The sequence below is a fragment of the Beta vulgaris genome, chromosome 3 (assembly GCF_026745355.1).
Source record: "Beta vulgaris subsp. vulgaris cultivar EL10 chromosome 3, EL10.2, whole genome shotgun sequence".
Classification (NCBI taxonomy): domain Eukaryota; kingdom Viridiplantae; phylum Streptophyta; class Magnoliopsida; order Caryophyllales; family Amaranthaceae; genus Beta; species Beta vulgaris.
Window position 1 is genome coordinate 8,507,033 of NC_079204.1, and position 20,339 is coordinate 8,527,371.

General features: G+C 34.0%; 2 protein-coding genes across 2 annotated transcripts; both read left to right on the forward strand.

Annotated features, from left to right (window-relative positions):
* The first annotated feature begins 1,376 nt into the window (after positions 1–1,376).
* Positions 1,377–9,347, forward strand: LOC104888553 (ATP synthase subunit O, mitochondrial). Its single transcript, XM_010673573.4, has 6 exons — positions 1,377–1,646; positions 1,797–1,841; positions 6,487–6,730; positions 8,353–8,465; positions 8,570–8,656; positions 8,866–9,347. Exons 1-6 carry the CDS (start codon positions 1,530–1,532, stop codon positions 8,983–8,985), a joined length of 726 nt encoding a protein of 241 aa, XP_010671875.1. The 5' UTR covers positions 1,377–1,529; the 3' UTR covers positions 8,986–9,347.
* Positions 9,348–15,937: 6,590 nt separating this feature from the next.
* LOC104888554 (hypothetical protein) lies at positions 15,938–20,339 on the forward strand. The gene is made up of 3 exons (XM_010673574.3): positions 15,938–17,376; positions 17,827–17,940; positions 19,894–20,339. Exons 1-3 carry the CDS (start codon positions 17,050–17,052, stop codon positions 20,131–20,133), a joined length of 681 nt encoding a protein of 226 aa, XP_010671876.1. The 5' UTR covers positions 15,938–17,049; the 3' UTR covers positions 20,134–20,339.

The window sequence follows — 20,339 nt, forward strand, 5'->3', positions numbered from 1 at the left end:
TAACTTACTTTCAGTTAGACCTAAGTTACTTTCAGTTAGACCTAAGTTACTTTCATTTAGACCTAAGTTACTTTCAGTTAGACCTAAGTTACTTTCATTTAGAGGTAACTTACTTTCATTTAGACCTAAGTTACTTTCAGTTAGACCTAAGTTACTTTCAGTTAGACCTAAGTTACTTTCAGTTAGACCTAAGTTACTTTCATTTAGAGGTAACTTACTTTCAGTTAAACCTAAGTTACTTTCAGTTAGACCTAAGTTACTTTCAGTTAGACCTAAGTTACTTTCATTTAGACCTAAGTTACTTTCATTTAGAGGTAACTTACTTTCATTTAGACCTAAGTTACTTTCAGCTAGACCTAAGTTAATTTCATTTAGATCTAAGTTATTTTCATTTAGACTAACTGAAAAAAATGAAGACTAATTGAAAACGAATTAAGACTAAATGAAAAAAAATGAAGACTACCTGAAAAAAAAATGAAGACTACCTGGAAAAAAATGAAGACTAACTGAAACTCAAGTGAAGTTGTCCGACGAGAATATTGTGTCGGACGAGTCCGACACAATACGATTGGCTATGTTTGTTCAATTCTAGTTGAAAATAACTAAACCTGATAAGTTAATTGAAACTGATAAGATGCTGGAACTGATAAGCTAACTGATTAGCTTAACTGTTTGACAAACTTAGTTGCTTAAATTAATAAATTATTTTGACAAAATTAGTTGTTATCAAAATTTCAAAAAAGATTTTTCAAATTTGAGTCACCAGGTTTGAAAAAGGTAAAAATTTTAACTTATTATTCAAGTCATTTTAACCACCTGAAATTTAATTTAGATACTCTCAAAACACTACTAATCATTTTTAACACCTAAATACGTTAGCATCTTATCATTTAAGATAACTAAACTGCTTTCTCAAACATATTGAAAAAAAAAAACTTCCATACAATTTACACGGTTTCAAAAACTAGTGTGCCAACAAACAATCAGGACTTACCCTTCTTAATTCATTCGTGTTTGGATCCTCTAGAGTTGTAAGATAACTCTACAAGGTAGAGTTTGAGCAATATCAACCATTGAATAAAAAATCAATGGCTCATATATTCTCTTTCCAAAATCTCCCCAATTTTATCTCATCTAAATCCACCCTTAAATCTTTCTCTTCCACCAATATGGACCCTTGATTTTAAAATGTATGGCTTAGATACAACTCTACGTTACAATCTAAATCGTTCTTCTCATAGCATTGCATCTACTTTTGTAGTTTGTAGATGATCCAGCATCTAATATTGGTTTGGGCTTCATATTACCATAAAGAAAAAGAAAAAGTGTTGTGAATGAAGCCCAATAACAATATTGAATAGTGTGGTACGGGTTACCCTCGCTGAGTTAGCGATTTAGGTGGAGTCGACGGAGAGGAACAGGGTAGTGAAACAACACAAACAGAAGAAAACCCTTGAATTTTTTCTTCTTTCTGGGAATTTGTAGATTGTAGATTATTACCAATCTAAATCTAAAATAATTAACAAGAAATGGCGATGGTTCAACGAATGAGATCAAGCCTTCCTTTATTCCAGAAAATGTTGGCATCGGATTCTGTTTCTAGCAGATCCACTCTTCTTAACCCTAATTTCATCATCAATGTTGAGGTATCATTCTTCATCTTTTTCGTTTGATTGTTGTTGATTTTGTTTTTTTTTTTTTTTTTTTTTTCTGATTATGCATTTGTGTTATTCAGTTTTTGTATTGCATAAATCTAATCTGATTAAGTATCTATATACTACTTTGAATTTTGACAGAGAAGCTATGCTACATCAGCTCCGGCTAAGAAGGACAAGATTAAGGTACTCCTTGATTGATTTTGTTTTCTGTGTTGAATTCGGACACACGGCATCTTGGAATGAACATATTGTATTGTGCATATTATTTGCTTAGCATAAACATGTGAAAAGAGCTTAGATTGAAATTTATGTGGCTGACTTTGAAGTAGATTACTCGGACGCGCTAAGAATGTCTTAGCTGGTTACACATGTAGGAGTTTCGGACTTAGCTTAAGCTTCTAAAATGTTTGATTTTAAATTGATAAAAGATGAATGTGAGGTGATTCTAGGTTTTGATCACTTAAGAAGGTAGATGTTGTGGATGATGGAGACATTTTTCAGTGACTTAGAGATGCTGATGGATTAAGAAACTAAAAGTTTGAAAGATAAAGGGTGCAATGGTGCATTATGTTTGTTCTATGGTTCAAAGAGGATATTTTTTGCCCACAAGCTTTGCTTTGTCATATTATTTGCAAGCCCTTTTTATTGGTGTCTTTCTAGTATAATCCATTTGTACTTATGAAAGAAAGGTTCCTGATCTTTCTGCAATGAGAAAATTTAGTTTTAAAATTAGAGGGGAATGATAAGCAAGAAATTTGATGACAATATAAAAGCGAGGAGAATATGGTGTCCAGCTTGAATTAGAGTCTTTGATATGGTTATCATATACCCGGCACTTCCTTCTTTGAAACCAGTTCAAGTTTTCTTCCCGCTTTGCAGCAATGGTGTTGCTCATAAACCGAAAGAAGCCTAGTCTAAACTCTAAAGTCAACTTTTGCTAATCCAACTTTGGTGACGATTGCAGATGAAAATTAGAAGAGACTAGAGGGGGAGTAAAAGCATTTTTACGAATCAAGTCTCTTGTTGAATTTCATTAACCAAATAGTCTTATGAGCCACTTGCGTAAACCTAGAAATAGACCAAAAACAGAATAAGCAAAGAGGAGAGATTACTAATATCTTATCGCTCTTCTAAATGTAAGATATTATATATTATATATATCTTGTAAGTTCACAAGTGGCTATTGTTTTATAGAGGGAAATAAGAAAGAATATATTGCTTGATGAATAAAGAGGCACATTATGTTCAAAAACAGTTTAAAGTATATGAAATTTTTTCTTCTCATCCTTGTCATTTTGAGAACCTTCTCACAATGACCCTAAGTCAATGCTTACATACATTGATTGATCGAGTAGTAATATGCCTACTTTTCTCATGTTTTCTTGTCAACTAGTCTCCCATAAAGCTAAGGAATTTGCAATGACAAATATTAAACATGATTGTATTGTCTTACAAATATGTTCTTTTTGATAATCTAACAAACAGACATATCACCTTTTCTAGCTAGAGGATTGGTGGGAAATAAAATATTTCCTTAATCTCAATAAATAGGAAAACTTGGATAAGGGGAATGACGATTCAGGAAAAGTTCATGAGGGGAAATGAGAGATGACTGACTTGAATTTATCATTGTTCTTTTCTATCCCTTTTACTTTGCAAACTTTTTCCCTAAAACACTTTTTATTTATTCTCCTTTTAAGGTAATTTTGAAACCTTTTCATTTGTTTTTCTCTCTTACCCTCCTTTATAAAAAAATTCTGAAATTTATTTTTAGATCCTAAAATCTGGTTTTTATTTACACTTTCTTGCAGTACTTTCTTAATTTTTTTTTTATAATTATATCTTAATATTTTGGTTTGCTCTTTACACCTCATTCAGTTTCTTGTTCCTTGTGTTTTCTATCGTCTTACTTCCTCACTTTCACTTTCACTTTCTAAATCTTTCTCGTTTTCTTTGTTTACTCTCTCTAACTTATTATTTGACATTAATTATTTCATTTGCCACATAAATGATTTCCTCTGACCGTAATATACAGTTGAGAATCTTTGCGGATAATTTTAATTTGTATGATCCTGATTGTGCTTTGACTCACAGAAGAAGACTGACGAACTTAAGGTTTTTAGTAGATATGCTACACTAATGATTTTGAATGGTTTAAACCCAAGGCGATATGACACTGATATTTTGCATTTTTATGGAGCCAAAGTGATTCATCACTATGGTGGTCCTAGCTAGAGGTCTTAGTAAATAGTAAGGAATCTCATCCCCGCCTACCTATGTATTTTAATTGTTATAGTAAGCCTGCTGACTTGGGTTCTGGTTTTGGATAAGAATTCTTTTTTGAACTTTTTACATTTTTTTTTAATCTGAGGTTAATTTAACAATTCAATGTTGGTTGCAAATTAAGTGACATTGGTTGAGATTAGTAAGTTATTTTTGGAAATTGCATGTGGTATTGCTTTTGTTATGTGATGGCTTTTACTATTTTTAAATCATGGCAAATGCATATAATGAAGACTAAGTACACTAAAATGAATCCTACTTTCGGAAGATCTTATTCCCTGACCTCTAAAGCGACCAATGTGTCTGAAGCATGCACCATTATCTTGCTATCATTGGCACGGCATTATAGTGCCTCTTTAACTTACTGTTAGATTAGAGTAGATGCTGTGACCGACCTAAATGCAGTTTTGCAGCTACCTGCTATCCTTTCTATTTTCTTTCCCCGTTACCTGGCATCAATAATTGTAGAGATATTCAGGTGGAGCAATGCATTATTTAATAAGTTGAGAATCAGCCAATTAATATAGTCATCAATCCTGTGTTTCTAAAGAAGATCCTGCTTATGTAAAAGTTTCATCTGTGGGACACGGTTGTTCCTGTCAGATCCTTGATCTGAAACCAATGACTATGTGCTACTTCACAGTAATAGGCATAGGATTTGTGAGCCAACAAAGATAATTTGAATTTTATGTTGTAATGGTTATGTACTCAGGAGTATGAATTTACTAATTACCCTGTCAATTACTTTGTAGATTTTGGACAGAATGATGTGTCTTGTACATTAGGGGAACCCTCTAATTGAGGTTCCTCCTTGCTAGCCTATATGCTGACAACACTATTTATTTTTATAATGTATGCAATCCTAGAATTTGTATATATCCAGTGGCAAGTCCAACATTTGAATGGTAGATGAGAGAAGAAGTATCCAGTATAATGAACTTATACGTGATTGCTGATTCATTAAACCCCATCAAGCACCTCCTTCATCATTTGGAAATGAATTTCGTCTGTTGTATGAGTTTGATATGTTATGTATTTTGACTGTCGAAATATAGTTACTGTGAGTGCTAATATGATTTATATTCAATCGATGTGTCTATTAGCACCTTATGTTGGTTTCTCGGTTGGCGATTGATTAAATTGATTGCTAGACCATGTGAAACATGCTAGCGGTGTTTTGCCAAGCTCTCTCGTCTATTAAGTCTATGTGTCAACATGTCTGCATACAAGAAATCTTGCAAGAGAACTCTATCTACGAATACATTTATTGTACGCCTTATTTTTGATGACCCAAAACTCACCAGAAACTTTGGCTAGTTTATCGAGGATGGCCCCATATGCAGTTAAACTCATTCCTTCACTTTGTTCATTTTTTTGTCCATTTCAAATCAAGTTCCCCTAGACACTTAGGGCTCCTAGGCTTAGAAGCATTTTGAATGTGCTTATTGAATCAGCTGCACCTTCATGAGAAAAAGGCTATTAAGCGACCTACTACCCTTGGAGGGTGTTTGGTTGGAACAAGGCTAAGGGAAAGGAATCTGAAAAGGGAAAAGTGAGTAACAAAATGGAAAACCCTCATTTAAAAAACATGTTTGGTTAGACAAAGGAAAGGGTTATAATTTTTTTCCCTTTTCCTGCCTTTATAATTCTTCCCCGTCTCTTCACTCGTGGGTGGTGCTAGCTATTGTGTTGGTGTTGTTGAGCGAGCCGACAGTTTGGCAGTGATGTTGGCGAAGTTGACCGGTGATCGGGCAACAACTAGTCGTGGTTCTCTCTCAAAATTCTGGTGGTTAGAATCTCCATGTGTTGGTTGTTTCTCTTAGATTTGCTAGGTCATGGTGCTATTTATTTAGGCGGCGGTGAATCAGCGGTGGGCTAGAGTCGTGTCTCTCTTGTTGTCGGCGGAGGACAAGTGTAGGGAGGGTTATTGAGTTGGTAAAACAAGGTCGTGGATGGTTGGCTTTACTCTTTTGGTGGATGTGTTTTTCCATTGGTGTAGGGATGGTAGGTTGGTGGGTCAAAAAGGTGGTGATTGTAGGGTGGGGGTGTTAGGTAGTGGTTGTGTGGTTGTGGTTGTGGTTGGTGTAGGGTTAGTTGAGTGGTGGTCAAGGTTGGTCAATGGTGGTTATATTGTATAGGAAAATGGGGGAATCCAAAAACCTAGGGGGATCAATATAGACGCACATAGGTTAACCTAAAATGAAAAATGGATAAAAGGAAAAAAAAAACATCAAACAAACACTAAATAAGGGAATCATGAATTTTGTAACCCTTACCCTTTCTTGAAACCTTCCAACCAAATGACCCCTTAGTATCGTTCATAGCATTCAAGAAAAAGTTTACTTAGACTCATGGTAATTTGTGAAATAGACGTTCTTTTTATGGCTTCATACTTCTGTGAAGTTCTGATCTTAGCAGAATATATCCGTTTTTTAAAGATAGATACAATGAATGGAGGCTTTTGTAAAAGAATAATAGCTTGCTTTCATGTAAGTCCATCTTTTCTCATATCGTATGTTTTTGGTCTCGTTCAATGATGTGTTAGGTTCCTTTTGCTATGTTTGGAGGTTCTGGGAATTACGCATCTGCTTTGTATCTATCTGCTGCCAAAGCTGATGCATTGGACAAGGTTGAATCAGAGCTGTTTGACCTCGTGGAAGCTACAAAAAAATCTCCAATGTTTTCTCAGTTCACAAAGGATCTGTCTGTACCGGCAGGTGTAAGAATTAAAGCTATAGATGACATATGTACTCAAGCAAAATTCACAGATATTACAAAGAACTTTTTGGGTAAGTTTCTTTTATCTCAGTTTATGACTTTATGTTATTAATATGTTTTGATAAGCCTATTTCTGGTTTTGTGCGTTTATTAACAGATGTTTCTTCGCTATAAAATCATCATTGGTAGTTAGGTTGCATGTTTTTTAACTGGACCAGGGCAGCATGAGCAAATTGTTAATCTTATGATTTTATCATATAGTAGTGCTACAAAACATTCTGAAAATTGGAATGAATAATCAAATGCTCAATTCCCAGTATGATGGGAAATTAGAAACGCCTTTCATCTCTAAATAATTGGGCATAGTTGATTTGGTGTCATTTGTAAGAAATTGAGTTAAAATATAATTTTACAACCAATCATCTAAGTTGCATAAAGACGGGTACGGGTTCAAAATTTTGGGTACGGAGACAAAAAACACACAAGATTTTGACATTTTAGGACATGGGTACGCGTGTCTATACAAGAAACATATTGTATCTGATATGGTACGGTCACGTGACTTAGAAGAAGTACCCGTACTAGAGGGCCCATCATTATTCAAATTGTTACATCTCCATCTTGTCCATATATTTTTATTTTGGGAATGTTGATAAAACCATTGTTAAAGGTTATACGAGAGGAGTTCAATATGTTGCTTAGTAGATTCATGAAATGGTATATTGTTGTGGGAACTGGGATATGTTGGTATAGGATTGTGGCCTATCTTTTATGGAAGAGGGAGTATCTAAGTATCAAAGGTCACATGTCTGTAGTCTCTACATTAAAATATACGTGTATATCAAGTCGATTGTGCACGTGACTTGATTTGAAAGTTTTAGTTTCTGGTTGGTTAGAACAAAATCAGAAACGTAATCGACTATCGAGCAATGTTTTCTGATATGGCCATAAAAGAGCTTTCTCAAAAATCTATCACTAACCCACTTACCTTCCCTTAGTCAATCCCGTTAATTTCTTGTTTGGTTGGGTTGACCGGATAAATTTTTGTTTGCACTTTGTCATCTGTGCTGTCAGCTGCTGCCCCATCCCACCTCGTTAATTTCTTGTTTGGTTGGGTTGACCGGATAAATTTTTGTTTGCACTTTGTCATCTGTGCTGTCAGCTGCTGCCCCATCCCACCTCTATTAAGTATTAAGAGCAAGAGCAAACGGCTTCTCTGCGATATTTCTTATCAATTACTCCCTCTGTCTCAAAAATCTTTAATCACTTTCCTCTTTGGTACGTTTTTTTTTTAAAATAGTCACCTCTCTATTTCTATTTTGGGACATGATGCCCACTATTACTTTTTACTTTATTATTTGCATCTCCTTACTCTATACTTTTCTCTGTTTCCTTAACCCCGCCCTTTTCATTTTTGGCCACCAATTTCTCCCCTATTTCCCTGGTTCTTGTGATAAGAGGAACTGAGGAAGTGAGTAAATTTTTAGAAACCGAGAGAGTATGAGATAAGAACCTTTGATTGTAGTGCAGGCTTCATATAAGGTCTGATGTAAATGTGCAAAAGTAGTTTGATGTTATCGTGTGATATATAATTATGTTTTGGATTTTTTGTTAGATACTTTTTTCTTTTTGAGTCTTTCAATTGAACTGTTAATAAAGTGCTCCATCTCCTGCGATTTTTTATTTTATTTAGTTATAATGGCTGAGTATGGAAGGTTGAGGCACGTAGACGGCATTGCAAAGAGATTCGCAGAATTGACTATGGCGCACAGGGGAGAGCTGAAGGCAATTGTTACAACTGTCATTGTATGTTATTTGTTTGTGTTCTTTAAATTTAAGTGGTCGTTTTTATTTCTGTACAACCCTGTGATTAACAAGTTCGTATTCTTTGTCGGGGAATTATTGTCCAGCCCCTTCCTCCTTCGGAGGAGAAAGAACTGAAGGAAACCTTACAGGAAATACTTGGGCAGGGTAAGAAGGTCAAGCTTGAGCAGAAGGTATGTTCATTTGTGTGCACGTCTTCTTTCCTTTCTTTTGCCTCTTGTTTATGTTTTTGATTATGTGTCAATCTGTCTGTGTTTGCTTTGTGAAAGTGGTGTAATTACTCTTACCATGTTAAAATGAAGTAATAGTTTTTACTGCAACCTGTTAAACCAAAAGTTACTGTGCTGTCAATCTGATATTTGAGTTCTTATGGTTATTTCAGATTGATCCTAGCATTCTTGGTGGTCTAGTGGTTGAATTTGGGCAGAAAGTGTTTGATATGTCCATTAAGACCAGGGCAAAACAGATGGAGAGGTTCCTGCGAGAACCCGTCAACCTTTAAGATCCCCCTGGAAGGTTTATTCTTGCAGAGCAATTTTCGGAGGATTTATGTTAGTAGTGGCTAACTGGCTACTGGCAGTGGTGCTGCATAAGATGAAAAGTTGGACTTTTTTTTTCCCTTTTTGGCTCTAGATTGTTGAGGCCATCCTTTTTTCTTTTCTTCTTTTATCCCATGGCATGGTCTTGTTCACAATAATAAAATTGAATGTTTCTGGTTGGCATTTTCACCCAGGCAAAGTAATCTGACTTGTTCACAAGTTGTGCTGTTGTACGTGCTCAATTTGTGGTGCATTTGCATATGGAAACCAATGTGAATCATTTTTCTGGTATAGATGTGAATGATAGTTCTACACCTTTGTGACATTCTGATTAGCAATGTGGTTATTTTTCTTTTTATTGTGCGATGATGGGTACAGAGTGATCAGTAATTACAAAGGTAAACCCTAACAGAAGTGGTTGCATGTTATGGAGGAACATTTGACATGATTATTTGCTCTTAGTTAGAAATTAATGATCACATTATTTTCACCCATTGTGTCAAAAGATTTAACCTGATGTACTGTAGTAACTCTTTGTAATGGATTAATAGTTGTAACTTTTTGATTTTCATGCCTTTCCATCTCAATTTCTCTAAATAGGAGTACTTCAAAATATTATAATGAGAATTATATCCTTTAGATTTGGGATTATATTATTTTAGGGAGTAAAAAATAAGAAGATTAACTAACCGTGCATAACCATAACCATCGCCATCACTTTCTGTTTTTTTGGTACCATTTATTCTTCTGTTTACCCCTCTTTTAAAGGAGTAATAGGCATACTCCCTCTCTATATATATATAATGGACGAATATGTATAGGGTTGGGATCTGGTGAGAATAGTTCCTTATGTGAGAACACTTTTTTATGTGAGAAAGAATCTCATCCATAGGTTTAGGTTTAATCAAGTGGCCCACGATTTTTCAAACAATAAAACTAAACTAATTTCGCCTCTCTCATCCAAAACAGTCGCCAACTAATTTCACCTCTCTCATCCAAAACAGTCGTCTAAACAACTTTTTTCTCTCTCTCACGCGTTCATCTCTCTCTCAATCACGTCCTTATCTCTCCTCCTATAAACCTCCATTGCTGAACTTTCTTGCTAAATTATTATTTACTATTTCCATATCATGGTGACCCTCTGCTATATCATAGTGACCCTCTACTGTATATCATAGCGACTCTCTGTTGTATCATATTAACCAACACAACCCTCTGCTATATATCATAGCGACCCTCTGTTGTATCATATTAACCAACACAACCCTCTGCTATATATCATAGTGATCCTCTGTTGTATCATAGTAACCACACAACCTCTGCATATATCATATGACCTCTGCTGTATCATAGTAACCAACACAATTTATAGAAAAAATAATGTGGAATCCGCAAATAATCGAACTAAAACTTTGAAGAACTAAAACTCCTGAACGACGATACAAAGAGGAGAAAGAAAGAGAAGATAGAGAGAGAAAAAAAATAGCGTGAAAGGGGTAGGGGAAGAAGAGGGTAAGGGTTAAACTAAATTACGAAAATGCCATTACTAATAAGTGTATTTAGGATGGTTAGATTAGATTAGATCCAAATGTCCAAATATGTTCTCACATAAAAAAGTGTTCTCACAAGAGCCCTCCTCTCTCTCTCTATATATATCTCTATTATATAAGGGAAGGGGGAGCAATGGTGTCCTCTTTTGAAATGTCTATTTTACCCCCTTCCCATTCTAAATTACAATTTCACTTACAAATCAAAGGAGACTTCAAAAAAAAATACCAAAAATATAATTATAACAATCACTCACAAGTCAACTAAAATCATAAAATTGCATAATATACGTTATGCAAATCACTAAAATGAGAAAACTTTATAAAAACTTAAAAAGACACTTACAAACTACAACCTATGAAAAAATTGACTTGAAATCAAAGTGTCAACTTTCTTTACAATTTATGAAGTACTGTACTTAATTCAAAAATCAACTAAAAAATTATAATATCAAAAATCATAAATAAATTCAATAAAATTTATTTTTATTGTTGTTATACTTTGAAAAGTAAAAAAAAAACAAAAAAAATGGTGAGAGACTTAAGTGACAGAAACTAAACCAATCAATTTTTGCAACTAATAAAAACAATTATACTTTGTATGTCTAATGTTCAAATTTTGACTCTTATGCCGGAGAAAATCGAGTTTTTGTTTTGAAAAAAATTCAAGCACGCATCGCGTTCAAAAAATTTCTAGTAACTATATAAGAGAAAGGGGGGAGCTATGGTGTCCCCCTTTAAAAAGTCATTTTTGTCCTTAACTAAATATATATAATTGAATATTCAAATCTTCTACAATATACCCTTTCTTAGTTTAAAGATGGTGTCAAAATTCTAATGATAAATTAAACTAAATAAGTTTTAACAAAGTAACTTGACGCAATTAGAAAAATGGTTATTTAATTAATAAAATTATAAATTTAAATTGACTATAAGACCTTATATCTAAATGTTCAATACAATTTCTAATCACTTTCCATTAGTTTGTACAACAATGATTATAAATCATAATTTTAAAATTAAATTTAAATGAAATTTATTAAGAACAGACTCAAACAATCGACGCACGCATCGCCTGCATAGAATGCTGGTATATATATATTCAAAGAAGAATGTGTTTTTTCCCAGAGAAATGATTCTATTAGAGATACTCCCTCCGTTTCCTAAAGATCTTCCCACTTACTGTTCCTACAGATACCAAGGAAAATCAAGTTGTGTGGGGCATGGTGTGAGTAAAGTAGGAGAGAGAAAAGGGTTAAGATAAATAAACAAATAAAAGGGGTTAAAGTAGGAGAGAGAAAGGGAGTAAAATTGAATTAATAATGTAATGGTGGACCATATGATAGTGACATGAGAGAGTAAATAGGGAAATTTGTTTTTCCAAATAAAGAATAAAGCAAAAGAGGGAAGATCTTTTGGAAACACCCTTAAACGGAAAGAGGGAAGATCTTTAGGAAACGGAGGGAGTAATATCAAATTTTGATTTCAGGGCAAGAATTTTAGGGTTCGTGGAACTTGGAGTAGTAATGCAATACAAGTATGATATTATTTATAGTGATAGATTTAGGGTTTTAAAATATTGACTCGGTTTTTTATTTATCATATGAAACCGTAAATAATGAAGTGACAAAAATCAATCCCTAAAATCACATTTTTCAAATTAGAAATGATTTTGATTTATGTGATCAACTTGCACATGATTTAAACATCCACATATTTTATTTCCATATTTTAAATATTGTAATTGATTGATATAAGCATGATACGGGAATCATGATACTAATTGCCTCATTTATACCATAACTAGCCTTCATATGCACGTGATGCTTGCGTTAATTTCAAAATTTCTTATTCTATTAGATATTCCATCCGTACCTTATTTCGATTAAACTTAAATGTGAAAAATTTAATAGTTAGATGAATTTAGATATACTAATTCGCTAATATAAAAAACTAAAAAAAGTTGTGAGTGATTCTTAACATTAATTTTTTGTGGATGAATATTGAGCAGAAAGAACAAAAATAATGAGTTGACTTAACTAAATTAAAGAGTATAAAGGTAGTGAGTGTTTCATATTTTTCATGTGCGCGTTATGTATACCATATTTTCTTATAAAAAAGGTATAGATATCTTGTCCATTTAATTTTTTGATTGAATTATTTGATGCATATACCATTTTAAACTTTTTTTTAAATGGCAAGTTGAAATGAAAAAGGGTTTTTAAATGATTTTGTTTTGTAGTTTTTTCATTCCATTAACTAGATCATTAAGGGTAATTTAGTAATTTCAAAGAAGGACACCATCTTCTTCCCCCCTTCCCTTATATAAAAGAGATTAACACAATTAACGTTTTTCCCTAAAAATTACAATTTCGAGAATCAATCCACATAAGTGTCACGTGGATACCGTATTTGATAGCCTTGTTTTGGTGGTGCTCTAAAATTGCTTGGTTAATATGAGCTTGCCAAATAAGATTTATGATTTTGCTTTAGATAATAATACAGATATACATTATTAATAAACGTTTGAATTGGAGGAGCTTAGATGGTAAATAAGAGTATATCATTGTTTTGGTACCAAATATTTAACTTTCATCAAGAAACAAATGATTTTGTGAGGCTTTGTTATCATTATATTATAACCAAGTATTATACATTTATACGTACCAATTTCATGTTAAGAACACTTTAGACATGGATCAAGCATATTTGCAGGATATTAATATTAGGTAGTTCAATCCATAGCATGCATTCTTGATTGAAAAGTTTTGATAACTTTCTTCTTTTAGACAATTGATCTGTTTTTATATTATAAAAACTAGTATCTAGGCCCTGGCGATACCCCGGATTTTCTCTTTGCTACAATTTATTAGTAATTAAATAAGTATTATTATTTTTTTTGAGGGGAATTAAATAAGTATTCTCATACTATCATCTTATTCATTATATGTATTTTCCATTCATATGTCATCATTGATTATGATTATAAAATCAATAACGGCATGGTGGAGTAATGGTTGGATTTCTTACTTTCATACTTGAGGTAGTGGGTTTGAATCTTTACATAAACAATTCTTTTTTTTTTTACTATATGAGAAAGATGTGGATAGAATGTTATTGGATGAGGGAGGGTGACACGTGGCACATATACGTTCTTAGGAACGCCTTTTAGGAAAATGTTTGAGTAACCCTTAGGGTTACCAACCCTCTTAGACACATTAGAATAAAATATTAATATGTATGTAATAAATGAGGAGATAAGAGATATAAAAATAATGTTTTAATGTATTCCTAACCAATGAAAATTCAATATTAAGAGGGTTGGCAACCCTTAGGGTCACTCAATCAATGTCCCGCCTTTTAATATATTAGTATAGATAGATTAATTATTTTTTCCATTAAAAAAGGAGCATTATAAAAATAGATTAATTATTTTTTCCATTGAAAAAGGAACATTAATTAATAAACGTACAATCCTCTCTACTATTAAAAGAAATAAAGAAACAAAGGAAAACAAAAATAAGAAGAAAAATAATCATAATAAGTTAATTATAAGAAAAAGCTATAAAAACAAACAAATACTTCTTGAAGAAGGAATAAACGAAGCAAAATAATTAACAGCTCGTTTGATAGTTGGTCATAAATTGTGGTAATGAGAATGAATTTGTGTGTAAATTTGTAAAAAAATATTATTGTTCATTCCCATGGTAATGCTAATTCATCCTAAAGTGTCCACTTTCCTTCTTGAATTTTCATTCCCATCCAATACCACCTTGTAGGTGGTAATGAGTGGTAATGAAAATTGCTTCCCCTTAGAGACAAAACCACAAGTTTAGGGGTGAGATTGCTTGCCCATAGAGAAAAAATGTCTTCCCATGGAGATTTTAAGAATGTTTCCCTAATAAAATTATACTTAAAATCCATTCTCATTATCGCAATTTATTAACGACTACCAAACGGGACGTTAGGGAATTAAGGACGGTTTCCTTACAATCCGTTTACCCTCTATACGTCAAGCTAAGAGGCCAACTAATTTAAAGACACATTATTATCTATTGATTTCAATTTTCACGTAAATTATAATAGTAAAAGTCGGCACGTGTAATATCACCTTATAAGCAAGCTTGCAAGTTGCAACCCCATCAAACTCATCATTATCATTAGTTCATTACCTCCTTATGAAACCTTCTTATTTGACCATTCATATATCATACTAGCATTCTATTCCATTCACTTTAATGCATGCGTTGATTATCTCGACTAGGGATGGCAATGGGGCGGGTTTGGGTCGGTTCCACCTGGACCCAGACCCGTTTATTTTTCGCAGACCCAGACCCGTCCCAGATTCGTTGGGTCTAGATTTTTCAGACCTAGACCCAGATCCGTTGGGTTTACCGGGTCCGTGGGTCCTTATTGGGTTCTTCTTAGGGCCTGTTCTCCCCAGCTTATTTTCAGTTCAGTTCAGTTCAGTCCAGTTCAATTCAGTTCAGTTCAGTTCAGACCAGTTCAGATCAGTTCAGTTCAGACCAGTTCAGTTCAGTTCAATTCAGCTCCTGACAATACTTTTACTCTCACATATCACTATTCATTTCAGTTCAGTTCATTTCAATTCAGTTCAGTTCAGATCAGTTCAGTTCAATTCAGATCAGTTCAGTTCAATTCAGATCAGTTCAGTTCAGTTAAGCTGTTTTACGCCGAAGAGAACAGACTCTTAGGGCCTGTTCTCTTCGGCATAAAACAGCTGAACTGAACTGATCTAAATTGAACTGAACTGATCTGAACTGAACTGAATTGAAATGAACTGAACTGAAATGAATAGTGATATGTGAGAGTAAAAGTATTGTAAAGAGTTGAACTGATCTGAACTGAACTGGTCTGAACTGAACTGAACTGAATTGAACTGAACTGAACTGGACTGAACTGAACTGAAAATAAGATGGGGAGAACAGACCCTTAGTTTTAAGTTTTCATCACATTTTTTAATATATGTAATTAAAAATTTCCGCCTTAATATATATAGGTTCTTGTATCCATGATTAAAGCATTTTCTAAATAAAATTTTAAGAATTAAATCATAAAATATTAAAATTTTCGCCTTAATATATATAGGTTCTTGTATCCGTAGCCTGAAGAATTCTTCTTTAAATATATATAAATAAGCAAAAATAAGCTAAACTAAACCAATAGCTTTAAACTTATAGCCCACAATCCACCTTTTTGGTTTAAGACTGTCAACCCATGCTCCCACCGAAACCGAACTTTTAAATAAAAAATGAACCCATTTAAAATGAAACCCAAACCCATAAAAGTAAAGCCCAAACCAATTTTATACAAACCCTAAAAACAAAACCCTTGCTATATAATCCTCATTTTCTCAAACCCTTCTCCTTCCTGAAACACTCACCCCAAATTTAACCCTAGGAGAGAGAAAATCCAAAATTCAAATCCAAAACAGATCATGGTACTCTCTCTCAATGTTTCCTCATTCTCCCTCTGTCACTTTCGTCTTTTTTACCAAAATGATGGTATTAATACTCGGTTTCCAGATTAATACTGGTATCGCTACAAAATGTCCGGTAACTTTTTTTACTCGGTTCAAATTTGTGGAATTAAATCCCTCTTTCAATTTCGATTTTTGTCCTTTTTTTCCAATTTTTCCACAAATCATAAACCCTAAAATTCTCTCTCCTCTTCCTTTCTCTGATTTTTTTTTCGTTCCTCAATTTCTTATCATTTTAGTTATTGAGTTTTTGGGGGTGAAAATGTACTATTAGTAATTGGGATGTTATTGGAGGATGTGGTATGTTATCGAGGATACCAGTGTAGTTATTTTCATCTTTGTAAAAATTTCTATTTTTGGTGTTGAAAGAAGGCAGGGGATATTGTAACCCCAAAAAAATGGAAGCATTCTTTTTCTGGTGTTTTTGGTTCAATAACTTTCCTTTTCTTTGCTAGAAAATATACCTGTCAATTCTTGTTTTTCTTTTTAGCAACGAGATTTTTTATTTTTATTATTTATTTTTGACATATTCCAAATTAAACAGTCAGAATGGTACATATATACCAGTTTGTTCGTTCGTCTGACTTAATTAGCCTCATTTAAATGGTGTACTGCAATTGCTATTTTTATATACTGAACTTATATACTCCAAAACTGAAAGTATAGAATTCATCTTCGTAGGTTAGTAATGCTAAATATGATCATGAGCCGGGCTGGGCTGGGTCTCTTGGGCTTAAGCCCGGCCCGGTGTTGTTTTAACCATGGCCCGGCCCGGCCCGAACCTGGCCCGATGAACCCCTCTGAGTTATCACCATCTCCCTGAGCTCCTTATAGTAGTGTATATAAACTACATTCTCTTCTTTCCATTGTAATATTTCTTTACAAAATCTACATTCTCTTCTTTCCATTGTAATATTTCTGTACAAAATCTAGTGAGAGATAATAAAATTCTTTGAGGTTCTTGGATTGCTGTAGTTTTGATGATTTTGATATGGTGTCGTGTTATTGTTGTGGCAAAGAACGTTCTGGAAATGACATTAAAAGCCACAATGAATCTAAACACAAAGATTGGGATTTTCAGTGTTCTTTATGTGGATGCAAGTTCAGATGGAACACTGAACTTGCACACCATCAAGAAAAGCACAAGGAAGAATCCAATGGAAAGAAGGGAAAGAAGGGAGGCTAGGGAAAGAAGGGAGGAGATATATGTGATTAACAAGTTCATATTCTTTGTCGCAATTAAAGAACTGAAGGAATCCTTACATGAAATACTTGCGGAGGGAAACAAGGTCAATCTTGAGCAGAAGGTACGTTCATTTGTGTGCATGATTATGTGTCAATCTGCCTGTTTGCTTTGTAAATGTGGTGTAATTACTCTTACTATTAACATTTCCATGGTGTAAAAAAATCAATATATGTGAATCTTGAATGTGGTGTAAAAGATTTTCGATATATGCCATTAAGTTTACATTAACGTGAATATGTGATCATGACTTTATGTGCCATCACCAACTCTCAATCATTTAAAGATTCAAATAATATTAACTGAACATCGAAGAAAACCCAAGCCTTTTTTTTTAAAAAATAAAAAGAAAACTTGGAGACCTGCCAAATCCAAATTCTTGCAAAATTAAAGTATCGCCCTTGAATCTAGCGATACAGAAAGAGAAGGTAAATCCTTCTTCTACCCTTTTGATTTGTTGAGTTTTCTGGAATTCTTTCTGGGTTTACTTAACTAAGTTGTCATTGTTGCACAGATGTCTGAGGAAACGTCGCATGCATCACGATATGTGAAGTTGACTAAGGCTCATTTCTCTGCTGATGAAGAGATTAGGCCTGGTGAACTCAATCAAGCAATACCCACTTCTCAGGTCTTACATTTTCTCTCTCCTTTAACCTTTGTTTTTTGTTCACTACATTTTCATGCCATAACCCTTTTGAAATTACTACTTGATTTACAAAACCCATGTCCTGCTTTGTGCTTACCCTCTAGTTATGGTTTAAGTTTTCTTGAATTCTTGAGATTGTATGATTTGGTGATTTATGTATTGTGTAATTTTGTATGCTCTGCATTTTGTTGTGTGATTTGGGGTTTTTCTTAAGAACAATTTTTTCTTTTTAAGTAATTTATGTGATGGCTGTGGAAATTTTAGTCTTTGCAATAAGAAAAAGAAGTGTAATTACTTCCGGATGATAATGTCTTCGGAGGTCGGAGAATATGGGGTACTGCCTCTCACAATTGAGGTTGTTACCTAGATAAGTGGCTATCAGTTTCTGTAAGAATTGAAAGCATTGGTGTTGAACCTTGCAATTATTTCTCACGAGGTTGTTTCCAAGAGACAAATTTGGGTCTTCTGGAGGATCTATGTTAATCGAGCTTTGATTTGATAGTCATGATTGATCTTTTAGTAGTAATGTAGTATGTTCTAGGGTTAAGCGGCTATATATGTGTTGGCTTCAGACTGGCTGCCGGAAGTCTCCATCTTTCTGCTCTATTTTGTTGTTGAACTTGTTGCAAATAAATTGGCAAAGCCTATATCTTGAGGGATGTAGGTCCATCATAGTATCACAAAGATTGTGATTTTATGCTTCCTAGTTGATTCTAACATAATTTCAATTTTCTACCACAATATAAGTAAGCTGATTGGTTAAAAGACTGATTTCTGGCTGGATTGATACTCTATGGGGTCATGCTGCTGTTGGGGTATAAGAATGTTGGAAATTGGAACTCTCCTGAAATTGTTTAAGCAGCTTTGGAAGTTGTTTAAGTGGCTTTGGAATTTGTTTTAAGGGACAAACATGTTATGGTACCTTGTCTTTGGTGTTTAGCAGGTCTCTGGAAATAGGATGCTGGACTTTCTTATGGTTTTAGTTTTAATTATTAGCTTTCCTTTCATCATATAACTACTCACCGAGTTGATCCGCCGCTAACTTTGATTCTAGAATGTTATTTTCATGATGGTTCATCGCTTCATCACTGGCACTAGTATCTTTGGCACCCCTGAATTTAGTTAAATAAGCTTCTATATCTGCCTCTGTGACCTAGCTCCTTGTAAAATTGCCTCCCTCCTTCTAGCTTACATAACTGCATTATTCATGGTATGAGTCATGTGAACTTGAGTTCCTGATTGACCTTCTTTCACTAGCTCTTTCTACCATTTGATTCTTTGCGAGATTTGGTTGAATATGTTTTTATGATAGCAGGAATCTGCTGGAACTTACTGTTATAATTAGTGAGATAGGGGATCTGTATCTGGTGTATGACCTCATGTCATTAATATTTTCTGTTTGATCTTTGCTGATCAAAATCCCATGCTCCCACGTTTATTACTGAATAATTTAGTAATAGCTTTTAACATGTTGGGGTGAATGTGCTAGTTATGGATATGTGACATTTCATCCTTCTTAAGACAATCAACTTCTTTGAGTAAGGATGTTGGTTTTATGGATGAATAGGTGACACATTGAAACTTAAAGTGAACAGTTTAATTAAGACTTAGGAAAAAGAGGATGTTGCTCGACCTCCATATCTCTGGAAATGTTCAATTAAGACAAGTATTATTCAAGTGAAAAATAGGGCCCATGGCTCGGCCTCTTGTTGGAGTCACATATCTAATCTTGTACTTGAGTCTTGGGGGTGTGTTGTTCTATCTAATGATGTTATTCTTTAAAACTGATGCTCATTCTGTACTATGAAGGATGGTGGTGCCCGCTCCAAAAACGAAATTACTATATTTTGCCTCTCTTTGTTTTGTGAACAGTTTGGTAAATTGCCACTCATATTTGTTTGATATCCTCAAGATTGTGTTGTCATGAAAATGCAGAATTCTCCATGCGATCCATGCCTTGTACATTGCTGCATGCATTGGTGTGCAATATGCCAGGAGCATCGGGAGATGAAAGCCTGTCTCACAGATGATTTTCCGATGCCCATGACAGTTGTCAACCCTCCTCCTGTTCAAGAGATGAACTCTGGCAGGGAAAACCAGGAAGCATCAGCAACTTCTACTTCTGAAAAGAACGATGATAGAAACGGTGTTAGTTTAGAGATGCAGGCTCGATAGTTTTCTTACATATATCTGTGTATCTGCGTACTGTAAAAAGAAAAAACCAGAGGAATGTTTCCGGGAAACTTTATTAGAACTTGATAGCAAATACTAGGGGTTTTGTTGATTTATGATGGGTGAAGTTGATATATACTGTTTAAAAGGTCCATTTTCATATTGTACAAGAAATCCACAGGCTTTCTATTAAGAGAAATTTGGCACTA